The 23,096-nt window shown below is 43.8% G+C and overlaps 1 protein-coding gene across 5 annotated transcripts in view; it reads right to left on the bottom strand.

The window, feature by feature from the left end:
• Positions 1-23,096, bottom strand: part of STIM1 (stromal interaction molecule 1) — a 174,623-nt gene that overhangs the window by 51,450 nt on the left and 100,077 nt on the right. For all 5 annotated transcript variants that reach the window (XM_075061860.1, XM_075061861.1, XM_075061862.1 and 2 more), the window contains 3 exons: positions 19,558-19,672; positions 11,402-11,513; positions 8,812-8,927 (listed from right to left, as the gene is read on the bottom strand). In XM_075061860.1, the coding sequence (XP_074917961.1) occupies positions 8,812-8,927; positions 11,402-11,513; positions 19,558-19,672 (343 nt within the window). The remainder of the gene's footprint in view (positions 1-8,811; positions 8,928-11,401; positions 11,514-19,557; positions 19,673-23,096) is intronic.

The following is a 23,096-nucleotide window of genomic DNA, read 5'->3' as shown; positions in this document are numbered from 1 at the left end:
AGATAGGAAGTTCTTCCTAATGTCTAACCTAAACCTCCTCTGCTGCAATTCAAGCCCATTGCTTCTTATTCTATCCTGTCCTCAGAGGTTAACAAGAACAATTTTTGTCCCTCCTCTTTCTAACAATCTTTTATGTACTTGAAAACTTATAAAAGCAGGAAAGAATCTTGAGGCACCTTATAGACTAACAGACGTTTTGGAGCATGAGCTTTCGTGGGTGAATACCCACTTCATCAGATGCATCTGTCGAAGTGGGTATTCATCCACGAAAGCTCGTGCTCCAAAACGTCTGTTAGTCTATAAGGTGCCACAGGATTCTTTGCTGCTTTTACAGATCCAGACTAACACAGCTACCCCTCTGATACTTGAAAACTTATGTCTCTCATCAGAGATCTGAGGACACAACATTATTGGCTGAGAAAATCCAGCTATGGGACAAACTTCCAGAAGAGATTAGGCAAATCCAGAGTCTGTCTTTACCTTTCTCTTCGAAAAGGTCGTTCCACCATAAGACAGTGACAACACTGACGCCTTTTCTAACCAAAAAACCCAACCAATTCATGCCACCGACCTCCAATCAAGCCAAAACAACAACAAAAATCTCAGAAAAAAATCAAGCTTAAAAAATAAACAGTAAAAGTAAATTAATATTTTTTAAAAGTCCCAATCAGAGTTTTACCCCACAGAAGGAAACATGTGAGAGACTCCATGAAGTCCACTACAGACTTTGCTACTGATATCAATTTTATACAGAAGGTGCATGGTTACTACAATGCTGGGTGGGAGTATAAAACCTGAAGAGACATTGATATTATGAGAACATGTAACTGGAGCACCCATAAGAACATATGAATGGCCCTACTGGGTCAGATCAAAGGTCCATCTAGCCCAGTATTCTGTCTTTCAACAGTGGCCAGTGCCAGGTGCCCCAGAGAGAATGAACAGAACAGGTAATCATCAAGTGATCCATCCCCTGTCGCTCATTCCCAGCTTCTGGCAAACAGAGGCTGGGAACACCATCCCTGCCCATCCTGCCTAATAGCCATTGATGGACCTATCCTCCATGAATTTATCTAGTTCATCTTCTCTCTGCCATTCAATATTCTATATACATACCTCTATCATGACCTCTTTTAATTCCTTTCCTCTGGAGGCTAAAATTTTGACATACTGATCTGTGCATGTGAAAATAGGGCATCGTAACATAGGCCTTACAATTCTACCTCTCCCTTGGTCATTGTTAGTTTCATAGTCACTCTTTCTTCAAAGGCACTTCAAGTTACAGGTTATTGTACTGTAGTTGCTGTCATGAACTCTGACAGAACAATATAATAAAGCTAATGGATTTTTAAGCAAAGAAGTCGTTTACAGGATTATTAATGGGGCTCAGCTCGATACCGCTGTTCAGCGTAGGTGCAGGTAATCTAAACACAACTCACTTGAGTGTAAATATTTAAAGTGGACGGTACACGTGGGAGTGATAATGAATTTTATATTTGGTTAATAAATTCTATTGCTTTAAGCAAATAACTTCCCAACTGCCATCAAACTACTTGCCAAATATGCTTTTAATTATTATAGAAAAAGATAGCTTCATTGAAATTTAAACCATAGGAAATCTGGACTTGTCTATCCCAGATGGAAGCTACTTATGGAATAAACATTTAAGAAAAAAATATCAGGCCATGAAGAAACTAACAAATATTCTGATATGTGCAATATTCTGGTTTAAAAATCTGTCCTTTTATGGATAAGCTGCTGCTTTGATTGGCACAGGAACCGCCTTTCTATTTCAGCCAATTATTCAATTAAGGCTTGAACTGGAATGGTGATGACCACCTTCTGGGAATTATTCATTTCCCAACAGAGTCCGCAGGAACTGAGAGCAGCAATGGAACAACAAACCGCTCTACCAGCATCTGAAGTGTGCATCTCCATTCATAATCTGCTGTAAGAGGAAACAAATCACAGTAACAGAACATGATCGCAGGGTCTCAGGCTGGGACCTCTGCCTTGTTCTGTATGTCCCATTGCAGCAGCTGAGACTGGCTGGGATGCTGTCACTGCTGTTGCTGGGACTGGAAGCAGAGCCTTCTCAGAACAGACTTCTCTCCTGTGGATTCTGTTCCTCCAGTCCTAGCAGATCACCAAAGTTAGCATGAGTATTAGTATGGCAGTGAAGATGTAAGTGAGGCTTACCTGGTGACCTAGTATGGCTTACGTACTTTTGTAACTGTGTGACCTGAATGACACAAGATGCCTATCTGCCCTAGCAAATGGAACCAGCAAAATATTTATTCAAGTAAATATCTTAAGATTTCACAATTTTTGCTGGGTCAGGCCTAATTAGTACTTCGCTGGGCAGCCTCCAAAGAAAGCCTAGGGTAGGTAATTCAGCAGGGTGCACTCATCTCTCAAGCCAGTTCTGACCAATGGCACTGCGTGGTACAAAGGGCAATTTTTTGTGGGAGGAGACATAAATCCAATTTTTTAACTGCTTGTGGTGATTAAAAATCTTATGGTTCTTTTCACAAGAGTAGGGATGCTAATGCTGGTGTCCTAGCTAAAATCGTAATTGGTTAATTACACTCTGTATCCCTAAATTCCCCATATAACTTCACTTAAATATGGAAGTCTTTATGACCTGGAAACTCCTTGGATCAGGGACCATATTCAGCATGCAGAAAAGACGGTTACTCACCTTTGTAACTGTTGTTCTTCGAGATGTGTTGCTCATATCCATTCCAGTTAGGTGTGCGCGCGCCGCGTGCACGTTCTTCGGAGAAACTTTTACCCTAGCAACACTCGGTGGGCCGGCAGGTCGCCCCCTGGAGTGGCGCCACTATGGTGCCTTGCATATATAACCCAGCGACCCAACCGCTCCTCAGTTCCTTCTGCCGGCTACTCCGACAGTGGGGGAAGGAGGGCGCGTGTGGGAATTGGAATATGAGCAACACATTCTCGAAGAACAACAGTTTACAAAGGTAGTACGTCTTTCTCTTCGAGTGTGCTATATCCATATCCCGAGTTAGGTGCATTCCCAAGCCTTTGTAGGCGATGGGTGGAGTGAAAATGGCAGAATGTCAAACGCGGAGCAAGGCTGCAGTATTCTTTGACTGTTGAACCAGAGCAAGGACCATGGAGCTGGCGCGATAGATTTGTTGGGTAGGGTACACGAGTTAGCAGGCGGCAGATGAGCGCTGAGCCCTGCGACTAGAAGCCTAGGGTGATGTGGCTTGGGGAATGTGAGCCAAACATAACAATGCAGATGCACGTATCACCCAAGATGAGATCCACTTGAGGCAGGATACAGATAGGCCTTTTCCTTCGGACTGCTTACGTGCGACCGAGATTGGGGGGTGTCTACAAAAATGGTTCTGTCCGCTACACATAAAGCGACCTCTAGCAGATGTCCAGGGAGTGCAATTGTTGTCCCCGCACGTGAGTGTGGTAAAGGAAAGGCGAACACACTTAGGGAGGACAGGCCGGGTGTGGACGTACTGCACCTATGTCTTGTAAACTAAATAATGCGTGGAACCACATAAGAGCTGGCTTGAAGACCGCGTGTGGCCGATTATATGGCTTCGAGGAAGCTGTCTTCCAAGACAGGTTAGCAGCGAGCAGGGTTCGCTAAGGGTCGAAATAGGAGAGACTAAATCTGTTAACCCAGGTTGAGGGTCCCAGGTCGGGGTGGGCAGGCGTACCTAGCGGTGTTATGAGTCCAAGCCCTTGAGGAACCCGAAACCATAGAGTGTGGGAAACCACAGAACGACCACCTAGCCTGGATGGAAGTAGAGTGGCTGCCAAGTGTACCATTCGGGGGAACACCGCGTAGCCCCTGTGGCAGGCTGGGAGGTAGTCCAAAATAGAGGGGATCGGCCAGCAGGAGGTAAGATTTAAGCATTTCGCACTGTGAGAGACACTTCCATGGCAGGTACGTTGCCAGGTGGAAGGCATTCTGCACCTGATAGTCACGTAGAGACAACTGTGAGGTGAAAGAACTGCAGGTCAGTGCGGCAGGAAGTCTGGCCAATGGTCTCTGAGGTACGAGGTCTGGGTGGAGTGGCCAGAGTAAATTGGGGCAGGCTTGACAGGCCGAGCAACGCTGGGTGATATGGCTGCCTGAACGCTGGGAGTGATCATGATGAGCGCGCTCTGCTCTGCGAAGTTTGAGCAGACCAATGAAGCGGGGGAATGCGGAAGGCATAAAGGTGTTGGCCTTCCACGGCAGGAGGACAGGTCCAGAGGTCGGGGACTTAGCAGGAGCGGACCTCGACATTTCCGTCTCGCGGTAAGCGAACAGGTCCTATGTGGGGGAAAAACCACTTCTGGCCACAAAAGGCATCACATCAGGCAGGGCCGACACACTCATGAGAACAGGGAAACCACTGCGGAGTTCGAATGGCCAAGGAGAAAGGATGCTACCAGATTTATCGAGTGGGCTATGGCAAAGTCCCAGAGATGGATGGACTCCTGATAAGGAGGAGGACCATGGTCCCTCTGAAATCGATCCCCAAGGCACCGTAAACAGGGTTGTGTGGATTCCTGTCAGCAACGGCCGGAGGCCGGGCCAAGCACGGACTAAGAACCGGTGAGCCGAGCATGGGCTCCGGCACCGGTTGGCGGGGAGGGGCTCTCCCGAACCCGCCTAATCATTGGTTAACAACTATGCTAGCAAAGAAAAAATGCATAAGTATAGATAAAAATATATATATAAGGAATTATACTATATATCTAAAATACACAAGAACTACGAGTAGCTAGGAAGTGGAGGTCAGCTAAGCTGCGCTCCGCTGTTCCAACGACCGACACGGGCGTAAAGAAGGAACTGAGGGAGCGGTTGGGTCGGCTGGGTATATATCAGGCACCATAGTGGCGCCACTCCAGGGGGCGACCTGCCGGCCCACCAAGTGTTGCTAGGGTAAAAGTTTCTCCGACGAATGTGCACGCGGCGCGCGCACACCTAACTGGAATGGATATGAGCAAGCACTCGAAGAAGAACAGAGGTCATGAAATAAAATAAGGTATTCAGCCCCTGTTGTTGTCCACTCCAGGGGTGGCTGGAGTGACTCCCAAGTCTGAGAAGTGCTTTCGGATCCTTTGGGAGAAAAGGTGCTATGTAAACGTACGCTCATGAGGTGATCACTGCTGTCTGACACTGTTCTATTCCCTTGACAATAACTCTTAAAGAAATAAGTTAAAGTATCTTATAAATTCACCAACAAGTTAACTCTCTTCCCTATGTCACATTAGATATATCAGAACTTTACCTTCTCAAGATAACATGCAAGCAAGCAGTTCACTTCCTCCTCCTCTGTTGTGCATTCCAAAAATCAGTCTTTCTGGTACAGTTTTATTCACGTACTATGAGAACCACAGCCAAACTGATGCTTAAACCAACTGCATTTATGTAACCCCGAAAGCATCTTTGCCATGTTTGTGTTACTTTATGGCACTTTCCTCTTCTCCCTAATTTTTCAACACTCTGATTAAGCACAGGACCATGATTTTGCAACAGGGACAATGCGGGGGTTGGTTTATAATGTAACACATACAGCAAGTCAAGTTCAGTCATCATCAAATCCCAAGGATCTACCCAGAGGCAGCCATGCTGGACAAGCTATAGGTGACCAGGAGTCTGATGGAGTCTCTGCACCAGATTTCATAGTTTCATTAGTGAACAAACTTCTGGCATTAAAGACTGGAAAATTCCAGCCAAATGTGTTCTGCCTTAATGAGCAAACACTGTATCATCCGTCTCGAAATCTCCACTCCACGGAGATTTTTTATGGCTTTGGCCTTAGGTGATTGAAGTGGGAAGCTACATTTGTCTAATCCAGACTGTGGCTTTTCCAGTTCTCCTAAATTCTTATGTGGCCCCAAGCACTGCAATATCAGAATGTCTTCAATGAGCATTTCCCTTTTCCTTGTCTGCAGTTTTGGTCAACCATAAGAATGAAAGTGAGGCTGCCCAAGCACGACAACCTGAACAAAGAGGTAAGTTTTGCATGTAGCTCTGAATGGGGTCAGATTACCCAGTCTTAGTTCATCTGGCAGCAAGTTCCATAGTCTTGATCCCATTCCAGGGAGTTTTGTCTCCTGCACCCACGAGCCTCATCCTACTGATTGGCAGTTTCACACTGCCAGGGAATGTAGCAGTTGTGGGAGGCCACCTTTATTTGACTGACAAAAAGGAAACTTGGGGTATGGCTACACCTGAAATTTCAGAGTGCTGCTGCGGCAGCGCTTTGCAGTGTGAGTGTGGTTGAAGCGCCAGTGCTGGGAGAGAGCTCTCCCAGCGCTGCACGTAAACCACATCCTCTACAGGTGTAGCTTGCAGCGCTGGGAGCCGCGCTCCCAGCGCTGCGGCACTGATTACATTGAGGCTTTACAGCGCTGTATCTTGCAGCGCTCAGGGGGGTGTTTTTTCACACCCCTGAGCACAAAAGTTGCAGCGCTGTAAAGCGCCAGTATACCCATACCCTTGGTGCGTAATAGTAATTCCTCTGAATTCACTAAATCCAGCAGTGGGCAAACACCCACTTTACAATTTAACTGATGGCCAAGCACTTCCTGAAACACAGCTAATCATTGATGTCTGTTCAAACCTGGCAGCTTTGCAACCCTTCGAGAATTAGTTCTAGATAAATAGCTCTCTAAATATATAAAATGCAGTTTTAACCTGGAATATTCCATTAAATTAACCAGGTTTTATTCTTTATTTCAATTGTTAATCATTTCCAAGGTATTGCCTCCAACCATTTACCCAGCGACAATTCCTAACTGCAAGTTCTGTACCAGAGACATGCTGACCTTCGTCTATTCAAATATTGCAATCATCGCATTCAATAGTGTTGGTACAGCAGTCTGAACGTAGAAAGGACTCAGCATTACAATGTTATTATGGTGATTTTAGCAGGACGGAATATCACAAATAAGGATAAAGCTAACGTTTGCATTAATGGCTAAAAATAATGCAGCATTCCCTTTGCACTTAAAAAACACCTTTCATCAGACAATCTAAAAGCCCTTTGCAAACATTTATTCTCCTAAAACTGATATGCTGTCAGTTATCTCCAGTTCAGAGATGGGGAAAGTCAGGCACAGGGTTAACATGTTCAAGCGCACATCTTAAATCAGTGGTTCCACTAGAAATTCAACCCAGGAGTCCCTGCTCTAACCATTAGTCTGCAATGCCACTGACCACTATCAAAATTTTCAACCTTAGAATACAAACTTAGTAGAAATAATGAAAGCAGAACTGTCTCAAAATAAGACCTTTTTAACATTGGGGAGCAGAACTGGCTGTTCTGCTAACTGTACAAGAGAGGCCTGTTGGATCAAATGAATCTGTTTAAATCATACAGTTTAAATCTCATCCAGCAGGTAGCAAACCTCAACTCAGCTGATTTCTGGGCAGGCAGGGCTTGCACTAAGGCAACTCTCACTGAAGACTTGCCACAAAAATCACTGGAAAGAGAATGCTGGCTGCATTTGCACTCTGACATTATCTTTTGGTACTAGAGAGTAGAGGGTTTACATCTTGCCCAGTTGGCTAAGGGTCATGGATCCCACACAGAGAGGGGCAGAGAAAACTTAGACTGGGATGGGAGAATGGACCAGGAAGCCCCAACTTCGCCCTGGAAGGTACAAGAAGGGTAAGTGGGGAAAACAAAGAGCATGTACTGGGTTAAAAAGGAGCAGGGCTAATGTAGCCAGCACAGAGCAATAGATACCGATATGTAATGGAAGGGAAAAGACGAAAAAGGGAACAGAAAAACTCTCTATTTTGAGTTTGTACAGTGCCTGGCAAAATAGGGCCTTAATCACTGCGGGGCCTCTAGGGGCAAGTCTACATTGAAATTAAACACCCGCAGCTGGCCTGCATCAGCTGACTTGGGCTGTAAAACAGCAGTGTAGACGTTCAGGCTCACACTGGAGCTTGAGTTCTGGGACCCCATGAGAGGGTGGGAGGCCCCAGAACCCAGGCTCCACCCCAAACCCCAAAGTCTCCATGGCAATTCTGCAGCCCCGCATCCCGAGCCAGCTACCACGAGCCAGCTGAAGCGTTGAATTGCTGTGCAGATGTACCCTATGAGCTATTGTACAGAAATAAATAGTGAGAAAGGGAAAATGAGTATAAAAAAGAAAACAAACTGGAAGAGAGGTGATGAGGGAGAATTAACAAAAAACACAATGCACATCAACCAGATTTCCAGATCCACAGACACCGCTAGTTGGTATGGCATGACAAGAACTCAACTCCCAGCAGTCTAAAATGTCTTCTCAAGTAATCTGTACTGCTGTTTTCCTCATCCAAGATCAGGCTATTTTGCTTCTGCCCCCCTGATATTATAACGCTGTGACAACATGACAAGATCTTTCAAGCAAGGATACATGGCAGCTGTATTCCAAAACAGAGAAAATAAGAGATTTACCCAGAGACCAGATGCAGACCTCAGAATTCTACAGTGTGTTCTGAACTGTTGTTCCATTGAATACGAGGTGTAGCCCACAGAGACTGTGGGTCCAGCATGCAATGCTTCATTTCTGTTACAGTTAGTGTCCAATTCAATAAAAATGCAGGATTGCATTCTGGGACCTGTGGTCTTCAGGGCTGCACCTCCATAGTTAATATGGTGGTAGCTCTGCTTCCATTTTGTGCAAATCAGGCTATTAGCAAGTTACCTACATGAACTTTGGTAGGGAACAGTTTGGTTTCACCTGCACTAGGTATATCCTAGACACTGTCTGGAATGGATGGATTCCTTCCACCCTTCTCTAATGAGCCAGCTCTGCAGCATTACTCACAGAGAGGAGGTCCGAACAGCACTGTGTCCAGGGCTTTCAGCTGCAGCTTCTGCCTGTGGCTCCGATCAGTCATTTTCAGTACAGTTCCCATCATGGTGGCATTGTTTATCGCTAACCTACAGGGAAAAAAAGAGCAAGCGGTCACATTTCAATCTGGAAATGGCAATGGGATAAAGAATACCAGAGCCTGAGCTCTTGGAGGAGAAATCCAATGAACAGGATCAGGGCACTGTCCTCTCAGGTACCAAGGCAAGTGGAAGACCCTTAGAGAACTCAAAATTCAGCCTTTGAAGCACGCCAGATATTTAAAAAACAGCTTCCTTGGCAATCGAGTGGGCATTAGCACAAGAATCAGACAGTGACAAGTGCCATTTTTTTCAATTAAACCTGGAACTCAAAGGCATTTCCCCCCAGACCTACCCAAATCTCTCTATTTGGCCACACCATCCATCAGTTGCTTCCTCAACTCCATATGGCTGGCAACTGGCACCTCATCCTTTGCACGGCCAACACAGGAGAGATCTCCCAGATGGGAGAAAACCTGAGCAGATCAGCACACCCAGGCTCCGGAGCAAAACAAGCACTGCCACAGAAGCCTTATTTTATTACCACTTACAACACCTACTCCCCACCCTGCCTACAAGCACCTTGTTAGCAAGGATGACCTTGGGGCTTTCAGTCTGTTAGCCCCACTCCTAATCCAGCAGCATGTGTTTCTGTTGAGTAGAATGAGATTCTGCAGCTCTTGTTTATTATCTGTATTACTAGAGTACCTAGAGGCCCCACCCAAGACTAGGGCACAGGAACACAAGAATGGCCATACTGGGTGGTCCATCTAGCCCAGTATCCTGTCTTCCGACAGTGGCCAATGCCAGGTGCCCCAGAGGGAGTGAACAGAACAGGTAATCAGCAAGTGATCCATCCCCTGTCATCCATTCCCAGTTGCTGGCAAACAGAGGCGAAGGACACGTTAGGCATGGGGAGTATCCCTGACCATCTTGGCTAATAACCACCGATGGATCTATCCTTCACGAACTAATCTACATCTTTTTTGAAACCTGTTACACAGTTTAGGCCTTCACATTATCCCCTGGCAACAAGTCCCACAGGCTGACTGTGCATTGTATGAAACAAAATTTATTTTTGTTTGTTTTAAACCTGCTGTCTATCCATTTCATTTGGTGACATCTGGTTCTTATGTTGTGTGAAGGGGTAAATAAGACTTCCTGATTCACTTTCTCCACATAGCCATGATTTTACAGACCTCTAACATATACCCCCTTAGTTGTCTCTTTTACAAGCTTACAAGTCCCAGTCTTTTTAATCTGTCCTCATACGGAAGGGTGTGCCGTACCCCTAATCATTTTTGTTGCTTTTCTCTATGCCTTTTCCAATTCTAATTTAGCTTTTTTAAGACAGGATGACCAGAACTGCATGCTATATTCAAGGTGTGGGCATACCCTGGATTTATATAATGGCATTATGATATTGTCTATCATATTATCTCTTTCTTTCCTAATGGTTCCTAACATTCTGTTTGCTTTTTTGACCGCTGATTCACACTGTGTGGATGTTTTCAGAGAACTATCCACAATGACTCCAAGATCTCTTTCTTGAGTGGTAACAGCTAATTTAGATCTCATCATTTTGTATGTATAGCTGGGATTACGTTTTCCAACATGCATTACACCTTGCATTTATCAACATTGACTTTCATCTGCCCTTCTGTTGTCCTTTGAGATCCCCTTGTAGCTCTTCGCAGTCTGCTTTGGACTTAACTACCTTGAGTAGTTTTGTATCATCTGCAAGTTTTCCCACCTCCCTGTTTGCCCCTTTTTCCAGATCATTTATGAATATGGGAGACACCACTATTTCCCTCTCTCCATTCTGAAACATGACCATTTAGTCCTACCCTTTGTGTCCGGTCTTTTAACCAGCTACCAACCCATGAGAGCACCTTCCCTCTTATCCCATGACAGATTACTTTGCTTAAGAGCCTTGGGTGAGGGCAGAACTGTGCTAAGTACTGTACACACACAGAAGAGATAGTCCTTGCCCCACAGACAAGTCAGATACAGGGTGGGAGAAAAGAAAGATTATCCACATTTTACAGATGGGGAACTGAGATTCAACGAGTTGCCCCGTGTCACAGAGGGAGTCAGGAACTGAACCCACATCTGATTTGTCCTATTCCAGGCTTTAACCACAAGGTCATACCTCCCCCTATGGTGTAGCCAGGTCCCACTGACTGCAGAAGAGAGAGATGAAATCTGACATTCAGGTCAGTGTCTCCCATGTGGTAAAGTATAACCTTTTCCCCACAAGTTCTTGCCCTACCTGAACTCCTCCTAGAGCATATCAAACCCTCTCTTTTCCTTCAGCTCACATACTCTTACTCATCTCTGTGCAGAGGGCCAGCGCAAAGCCTATGCACCTTATAAATCCTCAGAACAGGACTCAAGTGGTGCAGGCCTTGTGCTGGCCCCTCTGCTCCAGGAAGAATTTCACCTGCCATTATTTAATCCCATAAATATGTTCTTCTGTCTCTATAACACACACACCTAACTGAGAAGATGCAATCGGCACTAACCTGGGCATGGCATGTCCACTTAGCTGCAGTTTCCTGAAGGTTTCTTCGTACTGTGGCAGTTCTACATAGGTGATTAGCCACTGCACCACCTCATCAACTGTCCAGTTATACACTGTGAGGGAAGACAAACAAACCAAACAGCTGAATTCTTTTCTTCTGCAGCTGAAACTCAGTCAGCTGGCGGCACCAACACATCTGCTCTTTTCATCATACCCAACACCCCAGGACAGAAGCTTCACCTGCTACATCCCTCCCTTTCTCCTTCCGTACAGTAAAGATAAAAGCTGTGGAGGGTTGTCACAGGGTAGCTGATCCCTGTAGACAGATAAGGCCAAGCTCCCCTGGACTGGGGCAGCTGAGCCCACTCCAGCTAATTAGAGGGCTGGGTTACACCTGAGCCTATAAAGGGCTGCTAGTCAGCAGGAGTAAGGACTGAGCCTGGAGAGGGAAAGTCACACTGGAGTGGAACTAGAACATGTGATGGGTCCCTGGAGCAAGGGGCCAGGGAAGCAGCCAGGCGGCTTCTGCTCCAAGAAGGGACCAGAGTTGGCTGAGGCTAGGGAGCTGGTGTGCCGGAGACTCCTGAGGGGGATGGCCCTGAAGCCTGGGGCCAAGGACGGAGTTAAGTCAGTTTTCCGTTTATTTGATAATCTCTGCTAAAGAAATAAACCTCCTTGACTGAGACTGGGTGAGGCAGTGCACGCTTTGAAGCCAAGGAGAAGGTGAGCTCGGAGACAAGGGTTTAAATCCTTCATTGCTGGAAGGCTGCTCATATGTCTGAACGGCACATTTCAAGGAAGCTGTATTAGGAGTGCTGGGATGCACCAGACAAGCCCATCATCCCCCTGGAAACATGGAGCAAATCTGGCAGCACTGCACACACAGATAAGCCGCCTTAAGTAACTAGATGAAGACCTGCAAAATGTCACATGGCAATTGGCTAGGTGACTTTATAGGTTTTTTTAGCCTGTAACATCTTTGGTTGTGTGATGACTTTTCATAGTCTGTCCTGTATATATGATAAGTCTGCTGCAGAAGATTTAGGACAAACAGGTACCAGCATAAAGTGTCCCAAAACTGTCACTTTCCCCAACAGCTATCTAAGGCAATAAACATTACGTGGGGAGTGGGAGGGGGATATTTTACACCACAATTACAGCTCATGGGAGGAGGAGGAGGAGGATGGTATCAGATATACCAGCAGTCTGAAACCGCTCTTGGCAAAGATCGTGTTTGATTTCCTCACTGTGTGCATTACAGCACAATCCCAAGTCCTAGGCAGCAGCATTTGTAGCTTTATCATAGCAATTGGAAGCTGAGAGGCTCTCAAGAGCCGCGATACAAAGCACTCAGGAGACAGATTAAAAATGGTCCATGAAAGTACTTTGCTGGACGAAACCACTGGCACTTGTATAGAGCTTTCTTCACCTCCTTCACATGCTTTGCTAGGCTTCTGGAGGGAGTTACTTTGGCTCCAACTTTGAAAACCGTGTCGAATAATTTTAGGTGCATTCATGTAGAAGAAGTTCAACTTGGGACGCAGCTTGATATCAAAAGATTCCAAAATAAGTGGACAGTGGAAAATTTTGGCCTACAAAATTAGTTTTCTCTCTTGCCTTTAATCTTGATTGTACCCTAGTGACACTGCTGAAACAGAAAAAAGTCAAGTAGCAATATAACCATTAGCCAGGGGTGAGTGGGGGTTTGCTCTACTCTGATATGTCTAGTGTAGCCTGCATACAGCACCTGCCTGGTTCATCCAGCGGCATTCAGATAAATCCCAAATCATTCAAACAGGATCCTCTATTTGATGCCCAATCAATGCTTTAATTGGTTATGACTATTGCACATTCTTCTATCCAAGACTTCAGAAGAGATCTCTCATACACAGTGTTTTTAGATCTCTAACTAGCTACCACAGCCTACTTCACCTCTGGTCTGAAATGGTTCTATTACACTGAAGTCAATAGTCAACTAATGCCAACAGTAATGTATACCTCAGCTCCCTAACTTTGAATGGATACATAAGAATGTAAGAACATCTTCCACTTCCCTCAGAGGAGATGAATACTTCCAGCTGGAGAGAAGGCCTGACAGGGTCGGAATTCCCTTGTTTGACAGAAGCTAGTGTCTAATATGGGGAGCCAGAGGAACGGGATATAGTTTTAATGCAATCTCACGGGATTGTCAGTACAGATAGATACAAAGCAGCACAAATCATGAAGTAAACCCCACCAGTTTAAGAAAACTCTCTTACAGCATTAATTTACATGATACTAGACATGATGGAAACCAGACTGTGGGCCATAAAATATTCCCTTTACACCTGGCAACTATCAAGCATGAACACACCCAAGGGAATTAGAAATTAAAACTGGATCTTCAGAAACTGGTGTTAAATACCAAAGCCTTCTAATCTCTACTAGTGAGCATCACGAGGGGCTGGAACGAGTGTCAATGCCCACTTTAAACCTCCTTTTATTTAAAAAAAAAATCAAGACAAAATTTAATGCTTATTTGGATACTGGTTCTGCTGTCAAAGAGGCAAATACAAAACTATTTCAGATTTACAGCCTTCTTCTCTGCACCTCCTGCCTACAAGGAGAGGAACTACAGCCTCCAACACAAGAAAATTGCTAGAAATACTAAGGGCTTGGCTACATTAGAAATTTCAAAGCGCTGCCCCGGCAGCGCTGTGGGAGTGCTGCCACGGCAGTGCTTTGAAGTGTGAATGTAGTCAGAGTCGCAGCGCTGGGAGAGAGCTCTCCCAGCGCTGCTTGTAAACCACATCCCTTACGGGTGTAGAGTGCAGCGCTGAGAGCCGCGCTCCCAGCGCTGCCGCCCTGATTACACTCACACTTTACAGCGCTGCACCTTGCAGCGCTCAGGGGGGTGTTTTTTCACACTCCTGAGCGCGAAAGTTTCAGTGCTGTAAAGTGCCAATGTAGCCAAGCCCTAAGTCATTCTTGCTTACAGTAGAAAGTAGATCCCCACTCTTGGGACCGTGCCCAGCTGAATTCTTATCACTCCAAATTCTGTGCTGTTAAACCTCCGCACCAGAGAGTGTGGCAAATATCTGCCTTACTGGTAGTGCAGCCCTCAGCTACCTGGAGCTTTTTTTACTGTATTGAAGGCAGTTTTCCACTCATGGTTGCTGTATTGCCAGCTCTGCTCTCTTTGGGAGATATTTTTTGGTTCCTCACATCTAAGCTCATCTAACAGTTGACCATCATCTGCTTAAAACGGTGGTCATTGGTATGTTTACATGAATTCAAGCCCCTGGTTTCCTCAAAAGCTGCCTATTTTAATCTTTCCTTTTGAAATTATGTACCTGTCTTGTCTTTGTTTTCTTAGAGGAACTGTCGACGAAGCAGTCCAGAGTCAACAAAGCTATACGAGAGTGAAGTGGAGTCTATTCTGCCTGAACTTCAAAGCTAACAGCTGAAGAATCTTTATTTCTGGTGACAGTGTAAAAGGCAAAAAGAACAGTTTGATTTTCAGACCTTAGCAGAATCTGCAGAGATGGCAGTTTAAAAAAGCATTTAATTTGTAAACTGAACAAATCTGCTCTGGGCATCAAGTCAGCAAGAGACTCCTACCACACCATTTCAAAGCCATCTTTCACATGACAATTGCACCAAGAAAGCACAGGCTTCTTTGTGGGCCTGATTCTTCTACCAGTCTTCCACAATGGATGTACTAATGAATTCAAAAGAAGTTCATGCTCAGAGGGATTAGCCTCTGTATGAGAATGAGAATAACCTTGGAAACTAACCATTTCATATTTTATTAACAAGATGAGGCACGTTGTGGCAGAAAAACTGAAGAGATAACTAAGGCCAATTGAGCAAGGGGAAAAATCACGTAACAGAAACTTTTTAAGGAAATGCTACTTAAAATGTGTTTCAGGAAAAAGAAGAAATCAGAACAATGGAGTAACGTATCTTAAGAGCATCCTAGAATGTTCCAGCACTTAAGAGTTTCTGAGTTTAAATGGCCATTCAGATGCACTTAGGCAAAGCCATTTGTAAACAACGATACAATAGAATAAATATTTCTAATGTCAGGCTCTCCTCGAACATACAGAAGACAAAGTGCCCTGTAGCATCAATCTGATTTTTAAAGTGCTTTGGACAAGAAGTTTTAAACATATTGGTCACCTTAGTGAACAGAAGAATAAAACAAATGGGACAGGGAACCAAACAAATCAAATTTTTGTTTTTTAAATACCCCATTCTTCTGTTCTTCTCCCAACACTTTTCTCCAGAGAGAGTTTCCAGTTAGTTGTAATTTGGAACCTAGAAAAGTGATTCCAGATTCATGCATGTCATTGCTTCATTTTCCAGTACCACATACTCATGTATGCTGTTGGTGACTTAAGTCACTCCTCAGAGACCATATGGGATAATGAAACCAGCTGTTATTTTTAAATTATAATTTATATACAGACACATGTCAACACCACACTTTGAAGACAGAGATGCTGCCTGCCTCAAATAATTTATTGTGTGAATGAAAAAAGCCAGACATAAAAGAAACAGGACGAGGCTGAGAAGCTGAAAGGTTTGGAAGTTGTCAATAAAGTGATCAGAAGATTACTTGAAGAAGTGGATTTTAATGAGTTTATGAAACTGCCTGACAGGTGGATTTTAATAAGGGACTTGACGGAAGGGAGGAGAGGATGGATGGCAGAGAAGGCTGTTCCAGGTGAGAAGGCAGTATGATAGAAGGGCATGAATGGACTAAGGGGGAGGAGTGGGAGAAGGATACATGTGTTATAAATTACAACCTTTGTCAAGGCACATATTCTGCGACAAGCTGGCTGCATGTGGCACACTGCATGGACTCTCCAACTAGAAACTCTGTGGGAGCTTCACTTAAATTAAAAATGGAGATTTTAAATTCAATAAACAACGCATGATAAAGTCAGTAGAATGGCCCCGCGTTTCAGTATTAAATTCCACTTATTCTACACTGCCCTCACCTTTTCATTGTTGGGTAACGCAGATTTCTGTATTTATCAGAGCTGGCCAGAAACTGGAATTTCCATTCTGTAGGAAATTCCAAACGTACTGATTGAGAGAGAGACAGAGACAGAGAGAGAGAAAACAACAAATGTTGTTCTGAACTAGAACACAAACTACATAAACATTTCCAAGTGTCCCTCAAAACAGGAAGCTGAAGTTTGGCTAGGAAAACATTGTGACATTTCATTTTGATCTTTCTAAAGTGCTTCCAACTTCCCTGAGCTGCCCAAAGCCCCAGCAACTCATCAAGCAAGGAGCCTGGGAGCCCAGGCTCTAGGACAGCTGGTGAGCTTGGGAGCCCCACGCTCCCCAGCAGCCCGTCAGGCAGGGAGTCTGGCAGTCTGGGGAGGCCAGCAGCCCGGCAGCGGAGGAGCCAGGGAGGTGGGCAGGAAACCAAGCAGGTGTCTGATGGAAACCTGCTTGGCTTCTTTTGAAAGTTTTGTTGAAACCGACACATTCCTGTGGAACATTTCAATTTTGACAAATCAGCATTTTCTGACAAATCAGCATGAAAAAATTTCTGATCAGCCCTAGTATTTATGACTCGGAGATGTAAGGGAAGCTGGAGGTTTGGGTAGCTGGACTAAGAACACGTGGGGATTTTGTCCCCATGAAAGACAGTTCAAGACTGTGGGATACACACAGTTAGCTGGATGCTTCTGCTAACATTCTCAGTAATGGCATGGTTAATGTTGACATTTTCACTGTCACTGTTAAGTTTCAAAATTAACAGCCCCTTGAGGTGGATGAGGCAATAATAGTGACAACATCCAGAGCCACATCATAAAGGAAGGCAGGGGAAGTATTTGCAAAAAATGGCAGAAGAGGCATCTGTATATTATTCAGGGGGTGCTCACACCCTTTGTGAAGGTAGCATGTGTCATAAAGCATAATTCCCAATTCTGAACCTTAGAGTCCAAAATGTGGGTGCCTGCATGAAACCTCCAAGCTTAATTACCAGCTTAGATCTTATAGCGCTGCCACCAGCCAGAAATTCCGTGTCTGACTCACTCTATGTCTCCCCAAAACCTTCCCTGACCCAGAGCTCAGAAGCCCTGAGTCTCACAACAAAGGGAAATAACCCACTGCCCCTCCCCCTCTTTACCTCCTCCCCAGCTTTCCCGCCCTGGGTACAACCTAGGAGATTACCTGCTTCAAATCCTTGAAACACAAACACAGAGAGATCAAAGTGTCTCTCCCCCTACCCACGAGGCTATGCAAATTCAAGCTAGTAAATTAACACAAGAGATTTTCCCTTCCCTTCATTCCTATAGCTTAACCAGTAGAAAAAACTTTACACAGTCTTAAAAAAAGAAATCTTATATAAAAAGAAAGAAAAAGACATTAAAAATGGTCTCTGTATCCAGTCGGGTGTACCAATATACAGATCAATGCTTAAAGGGAAAAATGAAAAGACAGCCTATCCAAAAAGACAATACAATTTAAAACATTCCAGCAAACTACCACACATGTAAATACAAAACAATATAAAAACTATATTTCTTATACCTGACTTACAACTGGGAAACAGAAGATTAGAAAGCCTGGAGATAGAAAAAGATCCTCTCAGAGCAGAGAGAGCACAGAACAGAACAAAGAACACCACACCCAAAACTTCGCTCCCTGAGATTTAAAAAACCTGTTTCCTGATTGGTCCTCTGGTTGCAGGTGTTTGGTTCCCTTTGTTAACCCTCGGGCGTACAGGAAGAAAAACATTAACCCTTAGCTATCTGTTTATGACACGCCCCCCAAATCACAGACAGTGGGAAACGTCACTGGCGGTGATTTCTTCCTAAACTTTTGAATAAACAATTAATACAACCCATGCACCTTTACACTATACTACTACAGTATATAAACTACAAGACTTTACATGTAAGACAATTTTTTAACCAGTGTATTCTGGAAACTCTCACGGGAGAGTGCACAGCACTTTGTTGAGAAGCCCCTGAAATGTGGTTGAATTTCAAAATCAAAATCTTGAGAGCTTTAAAACTCTACGAAGAAGTTTCTGTATCCCTGCAGTATGAAGCCACTTTAGCGCAGCATGGTCAGTTTGTAGCTGGAACCGCCGTCCCCAAATATATGGGCGTAGCTTTTCCAGGGCGTACACAATGGCATAGCATTTCTTTTCACTGACTGACCAGTGACTTTCCCTCTCAGACAGTTTAGTGAAGAGAGGGAAAAACAGAGAAAGCATGAACTGGAATTAGAACAGGCTAAGCAACAGAACCCAGCCACTCCTAACAGCCCTTCGCCAATACTGGTTCCACAGCACAAGAAATTTCCCATCTACAAGACAGGTGATGACACAGAGGCCTTCTTAGAAAATTTGAAAAAACTTGTTTCCTGACTGGTCCTCTGGTCAGGTGTTTGGTTCCCTTTGTTAACCCTTTACAGGTAAAAGAAACATTAACCCTTAGCTATCTGTTTATGACAGCATGCGATCTAGAAGTGTTTTCTTGATCCCAATTAACCCAGCAGCACGAGGCATTACTGGTGAGCAGAAATGCCTTTTTCTTCCTGCGTATACAGTAAACTAGAAGATTATGGCCAGCTCTCTAATGTGGCCCTTTCCATGGCCATTTATGTCATTGTGATCTTCCAACGGGATTATTGTAATAAGCACTATGGGGCTATCTTTAAAGACCACTCCAAAGTTTCAGCTAGTACAGAAACAGCCTTAGGGAACAGATAATACCTACTTGTTTTCCAGAAGCCACACTGGTTTCCTACATGTTTCTGTGAACACATGCTCTAAAGGATACAGTTCTAGTGTCTGTCCAGTCTAATTTGAAATGGAGCTATCAATACTGTCCTCAGAAAACAATTCCACAGTCTAACAGTCCTCACATTTAGATGATTTCTGTGGGGTTTCTCTCAGAGAGCATGTAACTTATTATCTGGCTGTTACTAAGGGGCTGAATGCAACTGTATTGTTGTTCTCTGTATCCACTCAATTTTCTGCTTCAATTGACCACTCCAGATATTTTATTTGTGCTCCTCTTATCCCTCTGGAAAACTAAGTCTATGCAAAAAGTGACAGAAGAGGCTGGAATCAACCATGATCTTTCTGCCGAAAATACAAACAAAATGGATGCATCAGTGTTCAGATATGAGAATTTTTACCTTCGGACGTTTTCCATGACTTCCAGAGATCTTCCACACTGATGAGTTTATCCTCCCCATGGAAGGTGCTGTGTTTGACCGTTGGGTCATGATAATTTAAGTCTTCCCTCAGGAACTAGAAAAAGAATACAAAGGGGTTAGTCATTAATTCTTAGATTTTTATTGACCATTTAGTCAGATATCCTGCATAACACAAACCATAGAAAATCACCCAGTAATTTTTGCAGCAAACACACAACTTCCCAGGAAGGCTGTGGAATTCACTTCATTGAGTTCAAGAGCAGGTTTTACAAACACCTGTCAGGGATGGTCTAAGTATAATTGGTCCTGCCTCAGCACAGGGGACTGGACTTGACCTCTTGAGGTCCTTCCAGCCCTACATTTCGAGGATTCTGTGATTCTGTTTGAGTTATCTCATCTCTCTTAGAAAAACATCCAGTCTTGATTTAAAGACTTCATGGAATGGAGAATCCACCACATCCCTTAGTAAATTGTTCCAATGGTTAGCTGCCCTCACTGTTAAAAATTTACACCCTATCTCTAGTCTGAATTTGTCAAGCTTCAGCTTCCAAGCATTGGATCGCATTTTGCCTTGTGTGCTAGATTAAAAAGACCATGTAGGTACTTGTTGTCCATGATCAAGTCCATGATAAAGTCACCATTTAACCTTAACCTTAAAGCTCTCACCATAGGGCAGGTTTTCCAGACCTTGAGTCATCTTGTAACTCTTTCTGAATCCTTTTCAATTTCACCATCCTTTCTGATGAATGGATACTAGAACCAGACATAGTGTGCCAGTGATGGTCTTATGGATACTGTATACAGAAGTAATCCCATCTCCCTGCTCTTACTTAAACTTGGCTTGCTTATACATTTAACAGTTGCATTAGCCTCCTTAGTTAGAAGCCGATGTTCGCTTGATTGTCTACCAATATCCCTAAGTTCAGTCTCACTGCACAGAGTGTCACATCTTTTAAGTATGCCCCAAACTCTATGTTCCTAGATGCAGGATCTTGCATTTGGCTGTATTGTTCAACTGAGCCTAAGTGATCCAGATCGCACTATATACAAGCTATCATTTACCATCCACTAAATGTTGTGTCATCTGCACATTTTACCAGCAATGATTTATATCATACCAGTAATGTACACAAGAGACCTTTGGCCCAATGACCAACATTTAAAACCACCTAATCAACAGAAGCAGCGAAGGAAGAAGAGGATTTGGTGATCTGTTACTCTCTTGATATATTCAACTTTTCTGGAGCCCCTTGAGAAAACTAACCAGGAGAACTTCATTTTGAGAATGAAAGACACTGAACTGAACTTGGCAAAAACTCAGACTCAGTAGCATCAAGTTAGTGTGTTTCAAAGATATTGATACAGAAGTATTACTCATCCCTGCTCTGGACAGGGTATGCTGAAGTGGCTAAACATGAACATCCTCTCAAGTGCATTTGGAAAGTTCTATTTGTGGGAAGGCAAATCAGGTTGTATCCAATAAAATACATGCAAAAGAAAGGAAATATATTTTTAAATTAATATTGAAAACTATTCAGGCTTTTTGGACTCCAACCTTTTCTTTTCTTTTGATTACAGTGCCCCCGGCATTCTCCTGTATGTCAGAGCAAGAAATGTAAACTACACTCTACCCCAATATAACACAAACCAATATAACACGAATTCAGATATAACGCAGTAAAGCAGTGCTCGGGGGAGGGGGCTGCGCACTCAGAGGATCAAAGCAGGTTCAATATAACACGGTTTCACCTGGAACATGGTAAGATTTTTTGGCTCCCGAGGACAGCGTTATATCGGGGTAGAAGTGTACTCCAGTGTAACAGGACAAAAATATAAATGTGATTTTGACCAGTTTTGATTTGCAGGTCTCTGTCAATTGACCCAGATATCACCTCAGACACTGTGAAATACAGATCTGGTATGAGAGACACTTTACTACCAAGTCTCTAGGGTCAAGTTGCCCATAGAGTTCCAGCTTTACTTCACAAAAGCTCTTCCCTGGAGTCTCTTTCCTGCTTTGCTTCAAAGCTCACACAGAGCAGTTGGAAACCAAGAGCTACGTTTTCAAAAAGATAGGCCTCAGCTGCTTGTGTAAAACTGGCAATTGCGGGCCCAACCGGACATGACTGCGAACGCATGGGCATTAATATGGTCTACAGTATCCGACGGAACATATTATTGTGAATAAACAAAAGCACAAAAACAAGTGTACAAGACCAATGCCAATTCATCTAGCATAAAATGCTTGACTATATTATTAGGTACCTACAATTAGATAATGTGACCCCTTTAAGCCGACATGTTAGTATGCATCTAACCCAACTCTGCAATTTTTGTTCCTGTTTTTCTGTAAATCAAAACACTGAACAAATTACAAACCCACCCTTAGAACATAACCAACTTTAAACCAGTTTCCAAAAGCTACAGCACTGTAGACAGGGACTTAAGATATCCTCAGTCCTTGATTCTAAAATCAAGGTCATCCAAAGTAGATATTCTCCTCAATACTGGAGTCATAGGCAAAAGAGCTGATCCTAAGGTAGTCTGCCAGTGTCTTCTCACCAGCAGTGCCAGAGGCAATCAGGTGTTGGGTACTGATGAAGGCTGGAGGTTGGCTCTGCAGAGCTAAAGAGTCATAAAAAGCAGTAAAAACGTATTTTTATCACTAACGTCAGCAAGTCCAATTCTGAATTCACCCAGGAGTACATCTATTGTAACATTGAGTTGGCTCTTCAGCAACCAATTGTGTTCATCTATGTGTTTGAGAATTCAGTTCTTTAGGAGTAAAGTTAGGCTTACTGGCCTGGACTGCCGGGATCGGCTCAGGAACATTTTTCAAAAATTGGTGTCACATTAGCTATCCTCCAGTCATCTGGTACAGAAGTTGATTTAAGTGATAGGTTACATACCACAGTTAGTAATTCTGCAATCTGATATTTGAGTTCCTTCAGAACTCTTGGGTGAATCCCATCTGGTCCTGATGACTTATTACTGTTTAATTTATCAGTTTGTTCCAAACCTCATCTACTGACACCTCAATCTGGGACAGTTCCTCGGATTTGTCACCTACAAAGAATGGGTCAGATGTGGGACTCTCCCTCACATCCTCTGCAGTGAAAAGGGATGCAAAGAACACATTTAGCTTCTCTGCAATGGCCATATTATCGTCCTTGATGACTCTTATAGCATCTTGATCGTCCAGTGGCTCCACTTATTGTTTGGCAGACTTCCTCCTGGTGGTGTACGTTAACTTTTTGCTGTTAGCTTTTGAGTCTTTTGCCAATTGCTCTTCAAATGTTTTTTTGGCCTGCCTAATTATACTTTTACACTTGATAGAATTTATGCTCCTTTCTATTTTGTCAGTAGAATATGACTTCCAGTTTTCAAAGGATTCCTTTTTGCCTCTAACTGCTTCTGTTACTTTGTTGTTTAACCATGGTGGTACTTATGTTTTTAATTTGGGGTATACATTTAATATGAGCCTCTATTATGGTGTTTTTTTAAAAAGTGCCCATGCA

Source organism: Chelonoidis abingdonii, chromosome 1 (assembly GCF_003597395.2).
Source record: "Chelonoidis abingdonii isolate Lonesome George chromosome 1, CheloAbing_2.0, whole genome shotgun sequence".
NCBI lineage: Eukaryota > Metazoa > Chordata > Testudines > Testudinidae > Chelonoidis > Chelonoidis abingdonii.
The sequence above is the reverse complement of the archived record's forward strand: the minus strand, read 5'-3'. Positions and strand labels throughout refer to the sequence as shown.